Genomic DNA, 22,930 nt, shown 5'->3' with positions numbered 1-22,930 from the left:
AGAGGTTCAAATTTTTCTTTGTTTAATTTGCACCCTGAATATGGGTTGGAGCTTTTAATTTTGAACTCTCAAAGTGCACCAGACTGCTGAATTTAACATTACAGAACAAAAAATGTTACGGGGGAGCATGCCCCCGAACCCCCCTACAGAAACAGAGGTCCACCTACCACAGTTTTACCTAAAGTCCTGTGAGAAACACTGGAATTGCTGTTCCAATGGAGCTTAGTTTTCTTAGGGGGGATCATCAAGGTGGAGTAGCTTTAGTTTAATTGTGTTATTAAGCGACATTTTTGCAATTATGTTTTTTATGTTAGCTCTCATTTCTTCCTACTCACTTATTACTCAGCACACTTATATTACATTTATTTTTCCTTTTTTTTTTTTTTTTTTTGGGGGGGGGGGGGGGGGGGTGAGGGCGCTAAAATTGTTGCTGCATACCCCTCTGAAACTGGGTAGTTGCGCCCCTGACCTATGGGCCAATCGGGGTCATACTCTGATAGCTTCTCCACAATTCGAGGCCCTACCATCTGACAAAGTTTCACAGCTCCAGCCGTTACGGTTTGGGCTGCACGATGCGTTTTAACAAAAAAATTTTTTGCTCCAAATGGAAATCCAAGATATACATCTTGTCCGTCTTGAGCCAGCGATTACAGTGGTGTAAAACCATTGAAGCTAAGTCAAACGGTCTAGGAGTTATGAGCAATTTAGTACTTTTGGTTGCTGTAGCGCCACCTATGGGCCAATCGGGGTCATACTCTGATAGCTTCTCCACAATTCGAGGCCCTACCATCTGACAAAGTTTCACAGCTCCAGCCGTTACGGTTTGGGCTGCACGATGCGTTTTAGGGGATTTTTTTTTTCTTTCTAGCAAATACAATAGGTTTTCAGCACATTCGTGCCTGAACACCTAATAATGAGAGACCTTTTTGACGATTGTAGCGCCACCTATGATCCGATCCTCACGAAACTTTGCATGCTCCCTAACCATGTCAGGACACATATGCTCACCGATTTTTTTGAAGTTGTGACTTTTTGGGGGGGATTTAGGGGCTTTTGACTGAATTTTGCCACAGACCACTATCTAAATGAGCCTGTTACAGCCAACCAAATGCAAAATTTCAACTTTTTTCGATAATTATTGATCTAGAGAGTCCAGAGAATAGGCCTAGACTGGTTTGGTCCCGATTGGGCAAAAAACCAGGGACTAGTTCGCAAAAGTGGGTTTTGGACAAAAACCGAAATAACAAAATTTTTTTTTGCTCCAAATGGAAATCCGAGATATACATCTTGTCCGTCTTGAGCCAGCAATTACAGTGGTGTAAAACCATTGAAGCTAAGTCAAACGGTCTAGGAGTTATGAGCAATTTAGTACTTTAGGTTGCTGTAGCGCCACCTATGGGCCAATCGGGGTCATACTCTGATAGCTTCTCCACAATTCGAGGCCCTACCATCTGACAAAGTTTCACAGCTCCAGCCCTTACGGTTTGGGCTGCACGATGCGTTTTAGGGGATTTTTTTTTTCTTTCTAGCAAATACAATAGGTTTTCAGCACATTCGTGTCTGAACACCTAAATATAAAGTTAATATTATAAGGGTGAAGAGCCCAACTAAAGCAAACACTCATCTCCATAACGGTGGCTTAAAATTTTAGATTTTTTCCTTGTGATTCTGCTTTAGGTGTCTTCAATAATGCTCAATCATCACTCATTTAATCACTTAATTATCTCATTAACTTTAACACTCTTGAGTGTGGACTCATATACACTCCCAGGTGTGTTAGTTTAACACGGGAGATTTTGTCATGACGAAGAGCCGTAGTTCACTGACCAGCTGAGCCATATCGCATTAAATATCCATATCGATATGTCCTCGATATTAACGCGATATGGCTCAGCTTGTCAGTGATCTACGGCTCTTTGTAGTGAATGCCGCTCCATCTGAAAGCAGGTGAAGGAGATTTACTGCTAATCAAGGAACCGGCTTTACTGATTAGATGCGCATTCAATATCGTTCGATATATCGCCCAGCCCTACTTTACAGAATAAGGAGTCTCTTATTTTCTTCATTCTCTCTCTCTCTCTCTCTCTCTCTCTCTCTCTCTCTCTCTCTCTCTCTCTCTCTCTCTGCTAATGTAGGTTAAGAGACTGTGATATGACAGATGAAGGTTGTTCTGATGTGACTTCAGCTCTGAAATCAAACCCGTCACACCTGAGAGAGCTGGACCTGAGCGGGAATAAACTAGGAGACTCTGGAGTGAAAAACCTCAGTGATCTACTGATGAACCAACAATTCAAGCTGGAGAAACTACAGTTAGTGTCATTATACTGTACAGCAATTACAGTGTGACTGAAGTTTATTTATTTGAAGACAGCAGGGCTTATGTTTCATTGGTTATAGCAGTGCACTTTCTGGGTTTAATAAACTTAAACACTTTATTCTCAATATCTCAGTGAGTCTAAATTCAAGTTATATTTATGTAAATTCTTCACATTCATGATTTGTTTGTAAGATAATCTCTCTTCCTCTGTTTGTGTCTCTCTAGTCTACAGAGCTGTGACATCACAGATGTTTCTTCTTTAACTCAGTCTTTGACGAACTCAAAAGCTCTGCAGTTTTTAAAAGAGCTTGATCTGAGTCTCAATGAGATCGGAGACTCAAAGCAGCGGCTCAGAGACGAGCTACGAGACTCAAACTGTGTCCTGAGGTGAGGAAACATCACTGAGATATTATAGAAAACTTCATTTACAATCATTTACAATCCTTTCAAATATTCGTGAAAGGAAATTATCATTAAGCTTTCTTGCAACAAAGGGTTTGTATGAGAACATAATGTGAAGTTATTGAAATGTTGAACACAAAGGAGGAAAGAGAAGAAAAGCTCACTGTCACAGCTTTATACATCAACACCTGCTTTATGAACTGTGTCAGTAGAAGTGAATAATTTGAGTGTGAAACAGACTTGGTCAGATTGTAGGAAACGCTGCACTCCTGCTAAAATCAGTGCAGTTCCAGCTTCAGCTCACAGCGTCCAGCTCACATGAGCAATGTGTCTGTCTCTAGTGTGTTTTTACTGTGACAAGCAACACGTCACACTACTCGACACTTACTTTACTCTCAGTTATTTACTAAGAGCCTACAAACATGTTTAAACTAGAGGACAAACGGCTTCAACTAAAGGTTTGTGTTTAACTCAAAATAACATTAGTATTTGATCGCTGTGGTTTATTCCATACGCCGTACACTCATTAGTTTCTCCTTTACAGAGACTCAATAGGAGTCACACCGACACACACAGACACGCGTATGAACATGATTCAGGCTTTACATCTACAAATATTATATTTAAAAACACAAATATCTCTATCCAAGATCATGTAAAGTCAATAATTAATCTGATGAAAGGAATTCAATTTAACATTTTTACTCAAAAAACAGTAATTGAAATACTTGTATAATAATTTGCACTTTGTTCCACTGAACACTGATTGTTTTCTCTTCTGTTCCACTTTACAGAGTAGATGAAGATCGATCACCAAGTGGATTTACATCATAGTTTAAATCTGTGAAACGGAGATGAGAGGAGCAGAAAACATCAGGCGATCCACAGAAGACTCTCACTGCTGTCTATGAGGAGACCCATCAAGCAATAGCCCTCATTTCACCGTCTAGGTTAAAGGGTCACTCCACCTCTGGATAGATGAACGTGTGTTTAAAACGGGCAATTTATGTAGAAGAAATGTGAAATTAGGGCTGGGCGATATATCGCACGATATTGTTGTGCGCATCTAATCAGTAAAGCCGGTTCCTTGATTAGCAGTAAATCACCTTCACATGCTTTCAAATGGACGATATGAGTGTTAAAGTTAATGAGATAATTAAGTGATTAATTTAGTGATGATTGAGCATTATTGAAGACACCTGATGATCACAAGCAGAATCGCTGAAGGAGAAAATCACAAATTGTAAGCCACCGTTATGGAGATCAGTGTCTGCTTTAGTTGGGCTCTTGACACTTATACTTTCACTTTAAATTTTGTGTGTCTGCTGTTATTGATTTATAGCAGTCAAATAAGACATATTTGATCTTATAGTATTGGGTTGTGTTTTGACATAATCATGCTGTGATCTGTAAAATTAAACTTTTCAGATGATTTGGTTTAACTTGTTAGCAAGATTTTAGTGATTGTACTGCATATCTGTATTTTTCTTTTAACATAAATTAATTAATAAATATTATTCTGATCAAATCACTTTCATGCTTATTTAGAAACACAGACATCAATAATCAGCCTGTCTATCTCAACTGTGGTGGCGATATTAATCCTTGTTGCCACCAATCACAACTCATTAATGGCTCCCATCATGCATTGCGGCTTGAAAAAATTATGATCTGAATTGTGATGTAATTTACTTTTCCTACTTGAATATTCTACTCGTCACCGTTGTTGAGAAGCATTGACTGAATCTTGAGGTCTGTGTGTGCCTAAAGGAAGGGTTTTTTTCTTTTAAGCAACTTTTGAGAAAACTGTCTATTATATTTAACATTCTGGACATTTATTCAGAATCTAAGTCATACACTAAGCAACAGAATAAATTATATGTTATAAATTTTATAAATAAACTTTATTATAAATTATATATATATATATATATATATATATATATATATATATATATATAATTACATAAATTTGACATAAAAATTTTCCATAAATTTTACATAAAAATGTCATTATATGACCAAAATCATTTTATTATTGTTTATTTTTGTTCATCTGATAGATATAACTCAGATGCAACAGCAAATTAAAATATAAAGTTAATAATATAAGGGTCAAGAGCCCAACTAAAGCAAACACTCATCTCCATAACGGTGGCTTACAATTTTAGATTTTTTCCTTGTGATTCTGCTTTAGGTGTCTTCAATAATGCTCAATCATCACTCATTTAATCACTTAATTATCTCATTAACTTTAACACTCTTGAGTGTGGACTCATATACACTCCCAGGTGTGTTAGTTTAACAGGGAGATTTTGTCGTGACGAAGAGCCGTAGTTCACTGACCAGCTGAGCCATATCGCATTAAATATCGATATCGATATGTCCTCGATATTAACGCGATATGGCTCAGCTTGTCAGTGATCTACGGCTCTTTGTAGTGAATGCCGCTCCATCTGAAAGCAGGTGAAGGTGATTTACTGCTAATCAAGGAACCGGCTTTACTGATTAGATGCGCATTCAATATCGTTCGATATATCGCCCAGCCCTATGTGAAATTATTTTTGAATGTGGAGCTTTCTAGACTGAGAAAAGCCAGAAAATGTATTTTTGTCTTATGTGAATGAAAGACAACAACTCCCAGAATGCACTTGCTTTGCTGCCCTAGAAGCCCACGCCTACCGGTAACAGAGCGCAATAGTTAAACAACAAGTCTAGGCTAGTGAGTCTCCTTGATGAGTCTGCCCGAAAAAAGTGTCTCGAGATCGCCCAAAATGTCCGGGATTCGGCATTTGTGTTCTACAGTCACCATTCATCATGTTTACTGTGGCGAGCGGGACGAGGCTAGGGCCGCGGGAGAACGGCACGAGGCCGGTGGTGTGATAATGATGAGCGACACCTGTGAGACGCACCGGTCTCGTATCTCTCACGGAGGAGCGGGGATTTTCTTAGCAATGTTAAAACACACATCAACCGATCACTTTTTAGCGTTCATGTAAACACTACATTCAGATTCACCAATCAGAACGAATTCAGTTATTGAAACAAAAGCTGTACATGTAAACAATGAATGGTGACTGCAGAAAGCAAAATCTGAATCCCGGACATCGATGGCCGGATATGTCCGGGAAAAAGAGGACAGTAACTCCTAAAGTTACTACTCTGCTTTCTCCACAGAACAAGAGCCTGCTAGTTTAGCTTCCAAAAAAGATGTCTGACACTATGTGAAATACCAATCCTCCACAATGCATCCGTCTGCGTGTTCAGTACCTTTGTCCATATTTTCAAAAAGTTTCTGCCAGTGAAATCAAACGCACTGGCACTGATCTGTGATAGGTCTATTAGTGCATTAGGTCCAACCCCCTTATGGGCGAGTTTGAAAGGGTGGGAACTAGTGCTTGTAATCTTTACAGAAATCTTACTCTTCCTCCAACAATGACGTTTTTTTGCGTCATTGTAGGAGGAAGTGAAAAAGGTAAATAGCAGATTTCTCTCGTCTCAGGGGAAAATGTGAGAGTGTTGCTCGACCATTCAATAGTATGACTGGGTTTCTAACAATGGAAAGCTTAATGCAAATTGATGGAGTGTCCCTTTAAACATAGACTTGATATAGTCCTGCTATGTGTAACCCACTTCTAGCCAAAATAACATTGAATCTGGTTACATGGAATTTTTTTCCAAAATAACTTGCAAAATGTATTATATTCCATCATGTAAGCAAAGTCAACAGTGATTACAAGGTGTTTGGTTTGATTTCTTTGACATTTTCTATGTGTAGGCTGTGTGTAGGCCCGATCTAGCTCGTATAGTCAGCCCGGCTATTTCTAGCCCACTTCTAGTCGAAATTGATTAATAGCAGTTTTAATTAATTGTTAACTGCAGGCAATTAATTAATTGCAGGCAACGCATGAGATGGTTGATATCACCGGTCCCGCAATAGTGATAAATGATAAACATTTCCACCATTTTTAAATATTTTAAACGAGACAGAGCATTGCAGTGTTTTCATTTTGACATGCTCATTTTTTAGCTAAATTTTTTGTTATCATGTGTTGTTGAAATTGTGACATTTTAGCGGGTAACAGTGTATCATGGTATATGCACGTGTAGGCCTGCTGTATCCAAAGGTGTAAACATGAAACATATGCAACCTATTATTAAGTGTTATGAAAGCCACAGTTATATTTTATTCTTTTCTTTAGATCATTATGATATGAAAATAGCATTTCCTCACTAAAGCTCTCATCTTTGACAAAGTCCATCATTAATTTGAATTATAATATTTGTCTGAACAATGGCTTGTTAGAGAGCATAAGCTAATAGAGTAGAATTATATTTGTCATTGTACAAGCACAATAAGATGAAGTTTCATTCAAAATGCCTTCATTCATTCAAGTTTGAAACTTTCAAATGTTATAATTCAGCATAAAAACACAAATGATTGACTATATAAAATTAGCAATTATAAAAAGTATCCAGCAGTAGACCTACAGTATATCAATAATGCAAATCGCTCAGATGTACATTAAAACCTAAAGAGAACACACACACACAAAACGTTACAGGTGAATGTATTAGTCCATGCACACTTGAGGTTAAACTGTCAACAATGCTTTTCTTGTGCAAATTATTTTTTTCGTATTTGGCAGATGCCGTGATAACCAACTTCCCAGCAGCAATAGAGTTTTATATTTTATAAGTTGTTGATGTTCCTTTTTTATCATTTTATATTGTATTTTTAATATTTGATTTGGTCATTTTTATGTTTTGATATTTTTGTAAGTTGTTAATGTTCTATTTCTAAATAAAACCTTTATATTTAATTTGTTTGGATGGATTGTCATTGATGAGAACCTGTTATATTTGAGTGAAAAGAATCCTTTAGCCATCATTTTGTTGTCTATTACATGTATATGTAGTCTTTTAATAGCCGTCTAATTGATGACTAGTCTATTCTTGGGCTCTGGCTAGACATCTATTAGATTTTCACTGACAGCCCAAATTTAGCCTAGACGTCTGGGCTGTATTTTGATGGCTATTAGCCCATTCACGCATATGATCACACCGGTGTGATTACAACGTTCAGTGCATCACGTCAGCAACTGCTAAATTCCAAGGGGGTAATCCATCGACCGGAAGTTGAAGCCTCGCGGGAGCTGACATCTTGTAGCAGAACTTCACTTGCGTTAGCATTCCCATTGACTCCCATTCATTTTGGCGTCACTTTGAAAGCAAATAACTTTATATCTGAGGCGTTTGAAGACCCCATTTGTCCTTTATTTATCTCTAAAGAAACACGACAATGTATAAATAGCTCCATTACCTTGTAGCTTATGTTATGGCCCCGTAGAAGCAGTTTTAGTGAAAGTATGCTAACGATTGCGTCATACCCACGCGACTCTCTGTCCGTATGGACATGAGAAGAAGCTCGAGCGCAATCGGGGAAACGTGGAGGCAAAATGACAAAATAATTCATCAGAATACCTAGCAAAATTGTCTCCTGCTCCTCGCTCATGGACAGCTCCTATTCACACTCTCCGCCTCTGCATGTTTCGGAAGGGAATGATTCAGATTTCTCATGCCACAGCACTAGAAGACAGACGGGTCACTCACGTCCCACTACGTAGTCAAGCTCTGTTTGAGTCTGTGCGTCAGGGACGGAAGTGCTAAAAAATCGCCAAAAACGGGCTTCAATCGTCTCAATGGAGTTCCAATGAGATCGCTCAGTCCATTTCTTTTACTGTCTATGCTAAATTCAAACTTGTTCTCGCGCGTTGGCTGGCACTGAGCCAGAGACAGACGCACTCAGTGCTGTCATATATCACAACTATGGACTATGTGCACGTTAGCATATGCTAGTTCCGGCTGCGAAACCGATATGGGGTGTCTAGTTTCCGGTAGCCTGATGGACGACGTAGAGGATGTATGTTTCTCCAGATGTCTTGAACATTTGCCGAATATTACAGTCGATTATGTTCATCGACTGGCTAATGATTTTCCTCCAGCTCCCCAGAGCAAGAGAGAAGGGGTTTAAATATTACATTTCTCAGTATTTGCATCATTTTGAAGGGAACGTTAAGTCACAACAACATCCATGCTCAGACTGATCTCATGAAATTGCGTGTATGACACGTATCACGTATTTTTGGCATGCTATCAACACGCATAATCTCTTTTCAGCGTGTTTATGAATACCGTTGACTTAACGTTATTATTGTATATATATATTATACACAGTGTATATATTTATATATATAGCATATGACCTACCTTAACCCCAACCTACCCGTCACTCCTACCATCCTAGGAAAAAATAAATATCGCTCCCCAGATGTAGATCTACATTTTGTTTTGTTTCGCTCGGACATTTGACGGCGTGTAGCCTACATACCACGCGGTACACGTGGAATCACTCGGACATTAATGTTGCCATGCTACGTGCTCAAGCTATGCGATTTGGTAACTGTTATATCTCTCTATACATTATAAAATGCGAAATCATGCGTTAGAAAGTGCATTTTCCAGAACAGTTTGTGTTGGCCATTGTTTTGTTTATGATGTTCAGAGGCTATGTTGTTGACAACCACTATCTATATAGAATGTCATATAGATCAGTGTTGACAACCACTATACATGTCATACAGGGAGTAAAGGTATCCGACGTTGGTTCGTTCGTTATCAAGTTAGGCTGTTTAACACATTAGGATGTTCACACATATTTCTAAACAGGTCTCCCTTGCAAAATAGGTTCTAAACCCACGGGCTTCTCCTGGTTAAAGGGTATAATATAATAAATAATTAGTAGCCTAAAAACTTCCTTCTAGTTGTCATGGATACGCAACGCTCCACTCTGTGAAGCGACTGCTTGGGTGCGGTGACAAAATGTGAAATATCGTTTACTTTTCACAATGCAGCAGCGCCTGGCTCCACCCAAATATGAGTGAAAACTGTGTTGGTTGACTTGACAATGAACAAACGAACATAGTTTTAGACAAATATATTTAGATAGCTAAGCTTTAGATAGCCGGTCCACTGATGTAGGATGTAAACAACGGCAACCGGAACCGAAGTACCCAACATCCGCCCTCAAGGCGGAAGTTAGCATTTTTCTCGTGCACAGAGTCAATTGAGTGTTTTCAACCACATAATGTTTATTTTAGGTTTCAGACATTTAAATACACACATGTAGCAAAACAATGATTTTGAGTTTGTAAAATACACACAGATGTCTATGGAAGCGGCAATAATAGTCCTTTCAATTATAATAAGACTAATAATATTTTATTCATATCAGATACACATTGTGTATAGGGTTGCCAACCGCTCCGTATAATATGGAATCGTTCCGTATTTGTCACATAAAAGTCTTGTTCCGTATTGAACTGATACGGAACGCACTTTGTTCCTTATTTTTGAGAAACAGTTCAGTGCAAATCCATGACAGACACATCTTCTAATATATCTCAGACAGACTATGAACGAAGACCTCACCAGTTGAGCCACTACACTCGTGATCGACTAGTTTTACCGCAAATTAGTTAAAATATCCTCTATTAATCTAGAGCGATCTTGCCTGCGAGCTTGAGCTTCTAACGGCGCGGATGCAAAACCAGGACTGGAGTCAGAGCACATTCCTCTCTGCACTCTAAGCGTTCTGTTATCACTCTGATTTCGTCCACTACAGGTTTTCCAGTCTCACTCACAGGAAAAACTGTTCCGCGTTCAATTTTGACGCAAGGATGCTCGTCCATTTCCGGTTGTGGAGATTAAAGCGGAGGAAAACCGAGGAAAACGGGATTATGGCAGAGTCTTCAAAATTTACTGTCCTCCCGTCTTTGAAATGAAACGTACATACGTTTAGATGTAATTGTATATAGTTATATTTATTTAATATAATTTTAAAAAGAAGCATAAACACAACGAGGGGTGTCTGTTTTATCTGTCTTTGTGACTTTCTTTAGTATAACCATGGACTATAAAATTCAATATAAATTCTCGGTATTGCATTGGACTCTACGATCGGCGGAAGTTATCGAGCATCCCTAATGCTTCAACTGAAATACCGCCGTGCATAGAGCCCATTGATTTTAAAAGATAATCTTATGTTTTACTGACTGCTCCCTGCTCTTGACTGCTCTTTTTTTACATTTTAAGGTTAAATGCATCAGTCTCGTGCTCTTTGATAGATCAAAATTAAGAGCTTCAACCCATGAACTGCTCGTTAAACAAAGATAAAGCATTGATTTGTTCCAGGACAATAAAGAGGGCTCAAACATCTTTTTAGTTATGAGAGTCTCAGTCTACTACATTACATTATCAATGGTGTTTTAGGATGCCAAACAATTATTATAATAATGTAATAATGATTTATATTATTATTCCTATGACGTAAAATCCATATAGCCTACTATATAAATGAAAATGAATATTTCAAAAGTACATTTTAATCAACATTACACTATAATATAGGAAATGTCAGGGTTGTGGTGCAGGCAGAGGAACGAGGAGTCCGGAGTAACGGTGAAGATAATATTTAATATTCAAAACAGGCAGGAAGACAGGAACTCAGGTGCACACAAGCTAACATTAGACATCGACCGACAAAGACTGACTAAAACAGAGGGAACTAAATACACTGAAGAATCAAACATAATGAGGTGAAGACAGGTGAAACAGATGAACAGGACGCTGAACGGGAGGCTGATGAGGGAGTGAGTTCAGGTGTGCAGACAAGAGGATCATGGGAAGTGTAGTGCTGGAGACGCAGACAGGATGGTGCAGACGAAGACTGTGACAGAACTCCCCCCTCCCGGGAGGCGTGACCTCACGCCGCATAACAGAGGAAGGAGGGGGGACGAACTGGGGGCTGGGCGGGGCGTGGCCAGGGCGGAGCAGGCTGAGGGCGTGGCCAGGGCGGAGCAGGCTGAGGGCGTGGCCAGGGCGGAGCAGGCTGAGGGCGTGGCCAGGGCGGAGCAGGCTGAGGGCGTGGCCAGGGCGGAGCAGGCTGAGGGCGTGGCCAGGGCGGAGCAGGCTGAGGGCGAGACCAGGGCGGAGCAGGCTGAGGGCGAGACCAGGGCAGAGCAGCTGGAGGGAGGACCCCTGGTGGAGCCGATGGTAGTGGGGCTGGCAACACCAGGGGGCCGACTGACAGGGGTGGAGCGGATGGGAGAGGAGACCAGGGTGCAGCTGAGGGACCGACGATGATGGGTGCTGAGGAGGGACCGAGGGAGCAAGGGGACACCGCAGGCTCTGGTGACCGAAGTGCTGACAGGGGCACAGAGGGACACGGTGAGGTCAGAGTGCGTGAGGGCTGACGGGTGACTGGAGGGAGTGAGGAGTCCAACTGAACCGGGGGGGTGACATGACGGGGCGGAGCCAAGGGAAGGAAGTCCAAAGGTGAAGGGAGGATGACGAGGGAGTGCAGGGAGTTCGGAGGGACGAGGGAGCCTGGCCGAGCTGGTGGACTGTGGGACCATGGAGGAGCTGAGGGAGGTAGCAGCCACGGGGGAGCCGATGGGACCGGGGGCCGAGGAAGTGTCCAGATAGAGGAGGTGTAAAGCGAAGGCCGGGGATCCAACGACCCAGCTGGGTCAGGGGAGCTGGCAGACGGAGGGGCTGACGGATGCATGACGGGAGGAGGTGGGAGAGGGAGGCTGGGTGGGATCCTGGTCTCGGGCTCTGGCTCTGGTTGGACGGTCTCGGGCTCTGGCTCTGGCTGGACGGTCTCGGGCTCTGGCTCTGGCTGGACGGTCTCGGGCTCTGGCTCTGGCTGGACGGTCTCGGGCTCTGGCTCTGGCTGGACGGTCTCGGGCTCTGGCTCTGGCTGGACGGTCTCGGGCTCTGGCTCTGGCTGGACGGTCTCGGGCTCTGGCTCTGGCTGGACGGTCTCGGGCTCTGGCTCTGGCTGGACGGTCTCGGGCTCTGGCTCTGGCTGGACGGTCTCGGGCACTGGCTCTGGCTGGACGGTCTCGGGCTCTGGCTGGACGGTCTCGGGCTCTGGCTCTGGCGGGACGGTCTCGGGCTCTGGCTCTGGCGGGACGGTCTCGGGCTCTGGCTCTGGCGGGACGGTCTCGGGCTCTGGCTCTGGCGGGACGGTCTCGGGCTCTGGCTCTGGCGGGACGGTCTCGGGCTCTGGCTCTGGCTGGACGGTCTCGGGCTCTGGCTCTGGCTGGACGGTCTCGGGCTCTGGCTCGACGGTCTCGGGCTCTGGCGGGGTGAAGATGGTGGGTGTGTGTGGTTGAGTGGTGCTGTTATCTTCAGCCTCACCAACGGTGAAGGCTGACCCACTCAACCACAACACATGGTCCAGGTAACAGGAGAGGGTTCCTGGAAACGCAGCTGCTGGGGCTTGCTGGTACAGATGATTATCCAAACCCAGCCAAAAGACAGTTTTTAAGACATCATCTGACCAGCTTACCCCAGCAGAGAGTTCCAGGAAACTGGCGACGTACTCCTCCATAGGGTGTCCATCTTGGAACACGTTGAACAGCGTTTGAGCTGGGGTGAGGAGAATACCCATGCTGACACTTCTTTGGCGGTCGGTCGATCTGTCAGGGTTGTGGTGCAGGCAGAGGAACGAGGAGTCCGGAGTAACGGTGAAGATAATATTTAATATTCAAAACAGGCAGGAAGACAGGAACTCAGGTGCACACAAGCTAACATTAGACATCGACCGACAAAGACTGACTAAAACAGAGGGAACTAAATACACTGAAGAATCAAACATAATGAGGTGAAGACAGGTGAAACAGATGAACAGGACGCTGAACGGGAGGCTGATGAGGGAGTGAGTTCAGGTGTGCAGACAAGAGGATCATGGGAAGTGTAGTGCTGGAGACGCAGACAGGATGGTGCAGACGAAGACTGTGACAGGAAAATTAAAGGTTCTCAAAGCGATCCTGGGTGTTGACGTTCGAATATTTTCAAACAAATCGGAGCTAGACCCAGTGGGACCCAAGGGAAGACCGGGGACTGAGCCATATAAGAAGGGACCGAAGCATACCGCGCGTGACCCTCACCATAAGAAATGTTTTTTAGAAAGCACACAAGACATCCCGTCATGTGATTTACCACAATAATAGGTGAAGTATGGGTTTGTGTACTCCCACAATATGTGGGAACCCATAATCAGGAAGGCCTGACAAGGCCTAACACTCGATAGTCCCAATGCATGGGGAGCTCACATTCAGGAAGGCCGCTGAGGCCTGCAGCCTGACATGTGAAGACTCCCAACTACACCTTAGCGACCACGAAAAGTGGGGGTTTCACATTCAGGAAGGCCTGGTAAAGCCTGCAACCTGACATGTGACAACCCACAACCAGGAAGGCCAATGAAGCCTGAAGCCTGGTGACCACAGAGTGGGAGCAAAGTGCTCAGGGAAGGTGGTGAGGCTGTAGTCTGGCTACCGCATCATGTGGGAGCCCACATTCAGGAAGGCTGGGTGAGGCCTGTAAACTGACTACCACAGTATGTGGGAACTCATAACTAGGAAGGCCCATTTGAGGCCTGTAACCTAGCGACCACAATGTGTGGGAGCTCATAACCAGGAAGGCCTGGTGAGGCCTATAACCTGACTACCACAGTATGTGGGAACTCATAACCAGGAAGGCCCCTTTGAGGCCTGTAACCTAGCGACCACAATGTGTGGGAGCTCGTAACCAGGAAGGCCTGGTGAGGCCTGTAACCTGGCCAGAGTCCTGCACGGGTCCATTTTTGGAGACCCGCCCCCGCCCGTACCCGCAAAGTTCAGCACCAGATCCGACCCATCACCCGTGATAATATCAGAATTAAATCCACACCCGCCCAGACCCGTTAATATTTGGCCCGTTACCCGACCCGTGCCTGCGATAAATCAATCACACACGCTAAAATCATTCCAATTAAAGTGCTTTATTTTTTATCTCACAGACTCGCACCTCTCAACAACGCAACAGCCTAATAATGTAACAGACAAAATTAAGTGTGCTTTTTTTGCGCCATTCAAATACACAATCGGCACCTAAATAGGCTAATGAACCAATAACATAGCCTCTGTACTGTAGCTACGCATTAATGAAAAAAAAAAGAACAACAAAAATATAACTGAGCCTGTCGCTCACAAACAATAGCCTATGGGCCTATGCATTTACTTTTCCTTTAGGTTACTGTGCAGGAAAAGGATATCATCCACAGTCCCAGGTTTAAGTTGCGTTCCCAGGTGAAAAGGAAATATATTTAAATTGTACTTATTTTGATATACTTAATGTATTTTAAGTGTACCGTATTAAATATGTATTAAATGTGCTAAATTGAAACAACTTCAAGTATATTAAGTGTACTTTAATATGTATTTAAGTTCAATTTTAAGGTAATAGTAATATATTTCATTATACTAAATTGTGCTAAAATGGAACCATTTTAAGTACATTTAATGTAATATAATAGCACTTATTTAAAGTGTATTTTAATACACTTTAAATAGACTTTAGAAATACATCATTAGTATATTTTTAGCTTCACATTAATGCGTTCTGAGTATATTTTAAATATAATTTCAGGTTATTAATAATGTATTAGTAGAACACTAATAGGACCCACTATTAACATATTAAAAATATATTTTTTCCAAAAAACATTTAATATAAAAATAATATATTTTAATGTACTAAAATTACAGTTAAACATTTTAATTCAACAAAACCCAGTAAAAAAATATTTCTACAAAACACACAAACACTCTTTGAAAGATAAACTTTAATGCACTACATCAGTAAAGCATTATGAAAACTAAACAAAATACATTAACATAAAATGCATTGATTTGCAGAGGTATTAAACAGAACACAAAATAAATAAATAAGCTAACTGAAAGTAGTTCACTTTAAAAAAAAAAAACTTTTGCTGATAATTTACTCACCCCCATGTCTTCCAAGATGTCCATGTCTTTCTTTCTTCAGTCGAAAAGAAATTAAGGTTTTTGGTGAAAACATTCCAGGATTTTTCTCCATATAATGGACTTCAATGGGAACCAAACGGTTCAAGGTCCAATGGCTAACAGTCAATTTGTCTTGAAAGCATGAGAATTGGCTCAATTGCGAGAGTCTCGTGCTGAATGCTTGAGAGTTGGCAGCTCTGACAAATCTTTTTTCGAGTCAATTCATTTATTTCGTTCGTTGAATGAACCTAATGACTCGGAAAAAGATTTGTCAATTTTGATGAACAAGTTCGAATAGGAAAATCATGAACATGCATAACAGAACAGAGCAAGGTGACCATTTGAGCTTATAAAACTTAAACTTTTTTTTTTTTTTAAATGACCGATCGTTTCGCTTGATAAGACCCTTATTCATCGTCTGGAATCGTTTAAAGCCCTTTGAACAGTTTGCACAGAAACTGTCTTTTGGACTTTGAACCGTTTGGTTCCCATTGAAGTCCATTATATGGAGAAAATCCTGGAATGTTTTCATCAAAAACCTTAATTTCTTTTCAACTGAAGAAATAATGACATGGATATCTTGGCATGGGGGTGAGTAAGTTATCAGCAAATTTTTTTTTTTTTTTTAAGTGAACTAATCCTTTAAGTCAAACAAAGTGAAATACAATAGCAAAAAGTAAAGTGGCCAAATCTTGAGTAAAAAGAGAGGTTCGTGACTTGTTCAGTCTGCCATAGACTCTTTTGGGGACATCAGAACCACCGAGGGAAATCTGGCAAGAATAAAAAAAAACAAGCATTAGTATAAACTTGTTCATTTATAATTCTAATAAAAAGCTGTCACTTTGTTACTTAATTCAGAACACTTACTGAAGTATTAATGCACAAAAAGTCAGATATAATTATTATAACAAATAGGATTTTTCTTTATCATAAAGAATTTTCTAACCATTTCTGAGGTTTCAGGAAGACACAGCTCAGATGATCTTGGGCTTGAGCTGAATGAACCTCGTTTCATGGACTCCAGGGCCTCTTTGAGAGATGATAATATCCCTGGAAGCTCTACAAGAAAAAATAAAGTTGCATGTTACACAAAGTTAGGGCAGAACAAACACTAGTTTGTGTTCTTCATATATAATTTGTATTTTGTTTAAATGGTGAAACATATTTAATGAACCATTACTGTAACTTCCACGCTATTATTAAAGTAATTATTCATTATTAATAAAGACAGAACATTCTATTGAAAGCTGATAACGCCTTGATTAAATGTAAAAAGCTGGATACCACACATAAAATCATATAAATCAGTCCCTCGAGAAAAACACGATTATGCGATTGCATAATCAGGCAAAATACATATTCATGGGGACGCAATTTTTCAAATACGTGTTAATATATAATAGGTCGCTTACATGACACACTATTGACTGTTTTTGTTGTTTTTCACCAACAAAAAGTTACAAATCAAGAGGATCAACTACTACTTACTCGACTTGACCTCACGGTTAGGTTTAATAAAAAAAAATGTCTTTGCAGTGTGCAAATTCCTTGGTTAGGCTAAATATTAAAAACTCTCATTTCATTATTTAAAATCGTTTTAATTTCTCAGTGCAAGATATTTAATAATTGGTTTTATGAAAGCTTGTCTTTCAGTTTGTTTATCGTTACCTAGCTACATGGGTTTAAGTTGTACAAGATGTGCTGACAGTGCTGTAGCCTTATTTACAATGGCCAAGTCGCGTTTCATATTAACAGATGAATAGGCTTCTCTCAGTTTATTAAATACAACCTGACATGTCTCTTACAAACTATGAAGGGACAATGAATCAGTCAATACACTGACATGGCAATGCCAGACAGATAGCCTAACTTGCTTTGTTTGCACAGCCTTACCGTGATTTTGTCACTCTTCTCTCCACTCCGAGACCTACGTCTGGTAACAGCGGGGAAACTTTTACCTCGATAAAGTTAGGCCTACTTATTGTATTGTAGAAAAGTAAACTTCCATAAACTCCAGCTAACCGGTTCATGTTTCTTCTTTCTAAGGTGATTCAAGCAGTAACGACTAATTATACTCAATACAGATATTACACAGGTGGAATTATGAAATAGAAACAGGCCTTAATGCAAGATTTTAATCATGTCAATACACATGATTATACACAATTTTGTAATGCAATGTTTTCAACAAGGAAATATATGCATCACTTGTCAGTGAATCTTGGCTTGTAATACATTAATATTTATATTGTACATTTTGAGATTGTCATAAGTTCTTTCTTTGTTGGATTTCTTTATTGTTTATTGTAAAGTTCAATAAAAAAAAAAGTTTTCCCTTAACACCCCACCCCTTTATATTATTATTACCAACAACCACTCTTAAAAGGTTAAAGCGCTACGTATTTGGAACCCCTAAAATGCAATGCATGTGTATGATCACAAAATTCAAGATATGGGGGTTAAAACATGTAATTAATCAATATCACACAAAGAGTGACATTTCAGTTTTTATTCAACAAAAAACAGCATGATTAAAATGTGACATTAAGTTACTATAACAGTTTAATAAACAATAACTTAATTACAACTACAAAATGTTGCAGAATAATATAACATATGAATGAATAATAGCCTATAAAGAAACTTTGTGCCAAAAGGGTTCTTTCTTGTCATTATAAACATTTTTTAGCATAAACGTTCCTTTGGAGTTGAGTAAAGAACCCAATGCTTCATATATGAAAGCAAATGATGCATTTTTTTCTACAAATAGGCCTACATGGGTGAAGTAATCATACAAAATAAACACACACAAAAAGAAAGAAACAAAAAAGAAAAAGAAACCTATTTACAAAGCAACACTGGTGTGTATTGCCAGAGATGGGTGAAGAAGCCCTAGTCCTCCAACAGAGTTGTCAGATCCTCCTTCGACTTTACAATTACGGAAATGTCCCCCATCTCTCTTGACAACTTCGGAATGTGGAGGCATCCAAGGCAGATCTATAAATGATTTATATTTCGTTAACACAGACCAGGGGTGCAAACCAAACGAGGCTTCTGTAAGACTACGGGTGAAGAGTAAAAAAAAAGTGCACCACGTGATTTGAAGTTGGTCAAGAAGATTACCCTATCTAGCTGATCTATCTAACTCTATAACAGTCGAAATCCTAACTAAACAGGAAAACAATCTAGCATGATTAAAAACTTACCCTCCATCGTGCAAAAAGATGTAGCCTACACAGGCCGGTAACGTACTTCGCACTCAACAGACGAGTCCAGAGACGGTTGGAAAAACTATAGAATCTTTGACGGGTCCCCGCTGGTGCGCGCTCAGCCGCGCTGACCCTGGTCGACGAGAACCCGCATGAGAGATGTGACGCAGGACGTAACCCCGCCCCCCGGGCGAGATGCCCCAAAATTTATGAATCCCCTTAACCCTAAAACCGTATTCTGGACAAATGTGGGCAAAATAGTTTTGATTTATTTTTAAGAAATACTTCCCTTGATCTGAGCGGTACAAGACTTGGCTGCTTTTCCTAAGTTTGCCTCCTGAACACACATCCAAGGAGGGTGTGAACTAAACATCAGAGGTAACGAGAGACCATCACTAAGCAAATGTGTGAATGGCACTATGAAATAATTCATGCCCACAGATCTGGCTGTAATGAAAGCAACTTGAAGTTTAAAACCCGGAAACTTGGATCTCTAATGCTGTGACGGCAGACTGTGAAGGCTGACTGCAAGAGCAGTGTTTAGGTGTCGCACACTGAAGCAACAACAGCAATAATTCAGATCTGGTCAATGAAACTCGGTTTCATGGGACAGACAGCTGGAATTAAAATTGCTATGGACATGATAATGGAGCAAGCAAACGAAAGTGTCCACATGTCTGAATTTGAAACTGTTGAAAACATCAAAATTAACTGGTTCTCTCTGCATTTGCTTCTGTCAAGTTTACTTCTGCAATTCCTCGGAGGACGGACGCTGGGACAACCGGACTTCATGATTGTTAGAACGTAACCTGAGATTCGGGAGATGGGTGAAAAGACAATTCAAGACGCCTTTACATCTCACAATAGCACATCACTACATTAGATGGCCTCCCAGTTTAGAACTGGAACTAAAATTTGCAACACAATTGTTATACAGTAGAACTCCACCCATCTCCTAGACATGAACACTGACTGAACACACTCCTCCAACACTACACACTCACAGCATCATCACCCGGAATAGATCAAATCTATCCAGACTGAACACACATCATAAGAAGATGAAAATGACATAGAGTCCAATAGTGTCACTTCACTAAAGATATATTGTGCATCTTCACACTCACAGATCCGGATAGCTTCACACATATAGGATGGGAAGCTGATCCCATGACATAGCACACGCTGTTCACACACACACACTCTCTCTCTCTTTCTCTCACAAAAACGCTCAAACTCGCACACAGACGCACTCACACAAACACACACTCTCACACCTGTTGCAAGGACTGAACAATCTCCATTCTTGAATACATTTAAGAATGTTCCAAGTCACTTCCTAGATTTGCATAAGTGGCTTGCATTGGAAGATTCCTTAACAAACACTGATTATTATATACATATTCATTTATTAAACGTCGATTGTTTTTATTACATGACTTCTTGTCAGAGAATCTATTTGATTGTTTTGAGTACACTGACCTCTTGCTGCATTTCCTTTTTAGAATTCAGACCAAAAAATATATTTAAGAATTGGATATTTAATATGAGACATCCTTACCATTCAATACTCTGAGAAAAATATGAGCACACTTGCTGAAAAGAACATGATATTTTACATTGAACATGACATGGTTTTGTTTCGTTGTATTATGAGTTTCTATGCATTTCTTCATGAGTTCAAGTACATATGTGTTTCATTCGCGAAGCGGACATTTAAGATGCTTTTCAGACGCCTCACAGAGAGCCCATTCACCCACTGAGGTCTGTCCAGACAACCGCACCGCTGGAGGTGACAGGATTGGTCAAGAAGGGACAGATTATCGTTATGGGGAAGGTGCCAGGAAAACGTGAGTGTCTTCATGAAGGAACGACACGCCAACTGGAAAAGTCAAAAGGTCCAGATTGACTCTATGAACTTTTTCTCACATCACCAGAAGAAAGCCTGAACGCCTCGTCCACCTGCTGGACTCAAGCTACATACACCTGATGAGAACAGGTGTTGTGCAGGTGAACAAAGCCCTCTGAGCGTCAACAGATGCCAACATTGCAAAGAGACAATTGTTGAATTACACCAAGGATTACAACAAACGTCTTACTGTGTCTGTGACCCCTAAAGTGTCTGAACCTGACCCATTGGGGTCAAGGAGGGAATCTGTAATACTGGAACTGGTTGATGTAATCAGTCTGAACAGTGTCTTCTGAAGACAAAAGGACCTTGCTTGAACAACACACACACACTCTTGCAGAGGAAGCTTACACAAGAATATATGGTTTTAATGTGAATGTGATCATCTTTAAGGAGTGTTTGATATCATTTTGAAAGTCTCAGGGTGACTGGTAATAATGTCTCATTCCCAAAGAAATAAAAGAAAAGGCAATAAGGTTTTTAAGAATATAGAAATATCTTGCACACAGAAGGGTGTGCCTTTGAGTTAACACCTTCTGGCTTGATTGTCTGAATGCAAATTCTCCTTCCCCCAGTAATCATGGTAAGGGGGATTCAGTAACCTTCCATTGTAGTTTGGTGATTAGATCAGGTAAGGTCTGGCTCTACTTAAGGGAAATGCACAAGAGTTCAGGGCTGCTATTCTGTATCAGATCAGCCCATGATGCTGTGTCTTCAAGGCTCAGCTCATGTAGTTAATATGTTGGGTAAAGTTCCTTATTTGTCCTAAAACAATTGATGGTTTGCTCTGATTATCTTGTGGAACTGTAATAATACATTTACCTGACATAATAAATTGTTATACTTGACTATTCTAACAGACGTTGACTTTATTTGTTAAAAGGAATCGTCAAACATTAACGTATTAAATGATGCACAGATATCATTGATAAACCTTTTCATTTTATGGAGTCAGATGAAACGAGTTAATATACGTAAGATTAAATGTGTTGCATTTAATTAAAATTCACTTTGCTTGGAAAAGACGGAACACGATTTAAACCTTCACCACGAATCAAACCCCGCCATTTGGATCGACTTCGTGGCCTTTTTTACATGTGCATGAAGAATGGGTCAAATTTTTTTTTTTTTTTGTTATTATTATAGAGATTCTTTAGTCACCTCTTTTTATCTATTCTCACAAAAATCATGTTGTTAAGTAAATGTTATTTATTAAAACAATTAATAAATAAAAAAAACAAACATTTTATTTAAAGTTTATTTCTTGTATCGTGACACATACATGGATTTCTCTGGGTTAAGCCCCAGATATCCACTCACCGTAGAACCGCTCCTGATCGCGGATGCAAAATATATTTATAGAAAATTTGAAAGGTAATTGCCAGATGTTTTACTGCGTCACATGGCAACCAACAATTTATTAAATGTTACAAAATATTGTAACTCAAAGTTTTCCTCTGACTGCAGTCACAGCTGTAAAGTTGCAGCAGTGTAATTCACACAATTCACCACAGGAGGGCGACTGGCTAAGTTGTCTTGTTTTAAAGTTTTAGTGCTTAGCTTTTTGTGTTCAAAATGTTCAAAGGTTTATATAATGAGCGGGTACATGTATCAGTTGTCCAAATCGTGCTTTGTCTTATCCTGAATCACTGTGGTACACCTATAATAAGCGTTTATATTCGGACTATTTTATACTGGTTCTGGTCTTACCGCTGCGGAGTAGCACAGGACCTGCGTGACTCGTCATTCATGTTTGGTTCAATATTAAATTATACTCTAACTTAACGTTACCTTTGGCTCGTGGAGAGAATAATATTCGTTTGAACTTTTTTCATTTCACGTGAACACACACCAAAATTCTTGCAGAGTCGATTTATCTATTTCGCTGACTCAAATCTTTAAATGTTTATGGGTAAAATGACAGCAGTGCAAATGTTCGTCTTAAAGGAGCAATGTGTGATTTTTAGTGACATCTAGTGGTTCGGTTGTGAGTTTGCACCAGGTTTGCACTAAGGGCTCAGCCCACTGCTCACCCCTTCCTTTCGAAGAAGCTACGGTTGCTAAAACGGGACAAACATCTCGTCGGCTGAGACAGCAGAGAATAGCCAGAGTAAGCCAAGAGTGTGTAACATTGTCACTGTTTCTGTACCACAGTCCATTATAAATCACATCATGGATA

At 40.4% G+C, this 22,930-nt stretch overlaps 1 protein-coding gene and 1 long non-coding RNA gene across 2 annotated transcripts in view; one reads left to right on the top strand and one right to left on the bottom strand.

Moving 5' to 3' along the window:
• LOC120493161 (NACHT, LRR and PYD domains-containing protein 3-like) overlaps nt 1-2,708 on the top strand; it is a 109,578-nt gene extending 106,870 nt beyond the window's left edge. Inside the window, 2 exon segments of the mRNA XM_089134479.1 lie at nt 2,136-2,309; nt 2,543-2,708. Coding sequence (XP_088990605.1) covers nt 2,136-2,309; nt 2,543-2,708 — 340 coding nt within the window.
• Nucleotides 1-22,930, bottom strand: part of LOC148997375 (uncharacterized) — a 497,974-nt gene that overhangs the window by 260,836 nt on the left and 214,208 nt on the right. The window lies entirely within an intron of this gene.

The sequence above is a fragment of the Pimephales promelas genome, chromosome 2 (assembly GCF_988280905.1).
Source record: "Pimephales promelas chromosome 2, fPimPro1.hap1.1, whole genome shotgun sequence".
Classification (NCBI taxonomy): domain Eukaryota; kingdom Metazoa; phylum Chordata; class Actinopteri; order Cypriniformes; family Leuciscidae; genus Pimephales; species Pimephales promelas.
The sequence above is the reverse complement of the archived record's forward strand: the minus strand, read 5'-3'. Positions and strand labels throughout refer to the sequence as shown.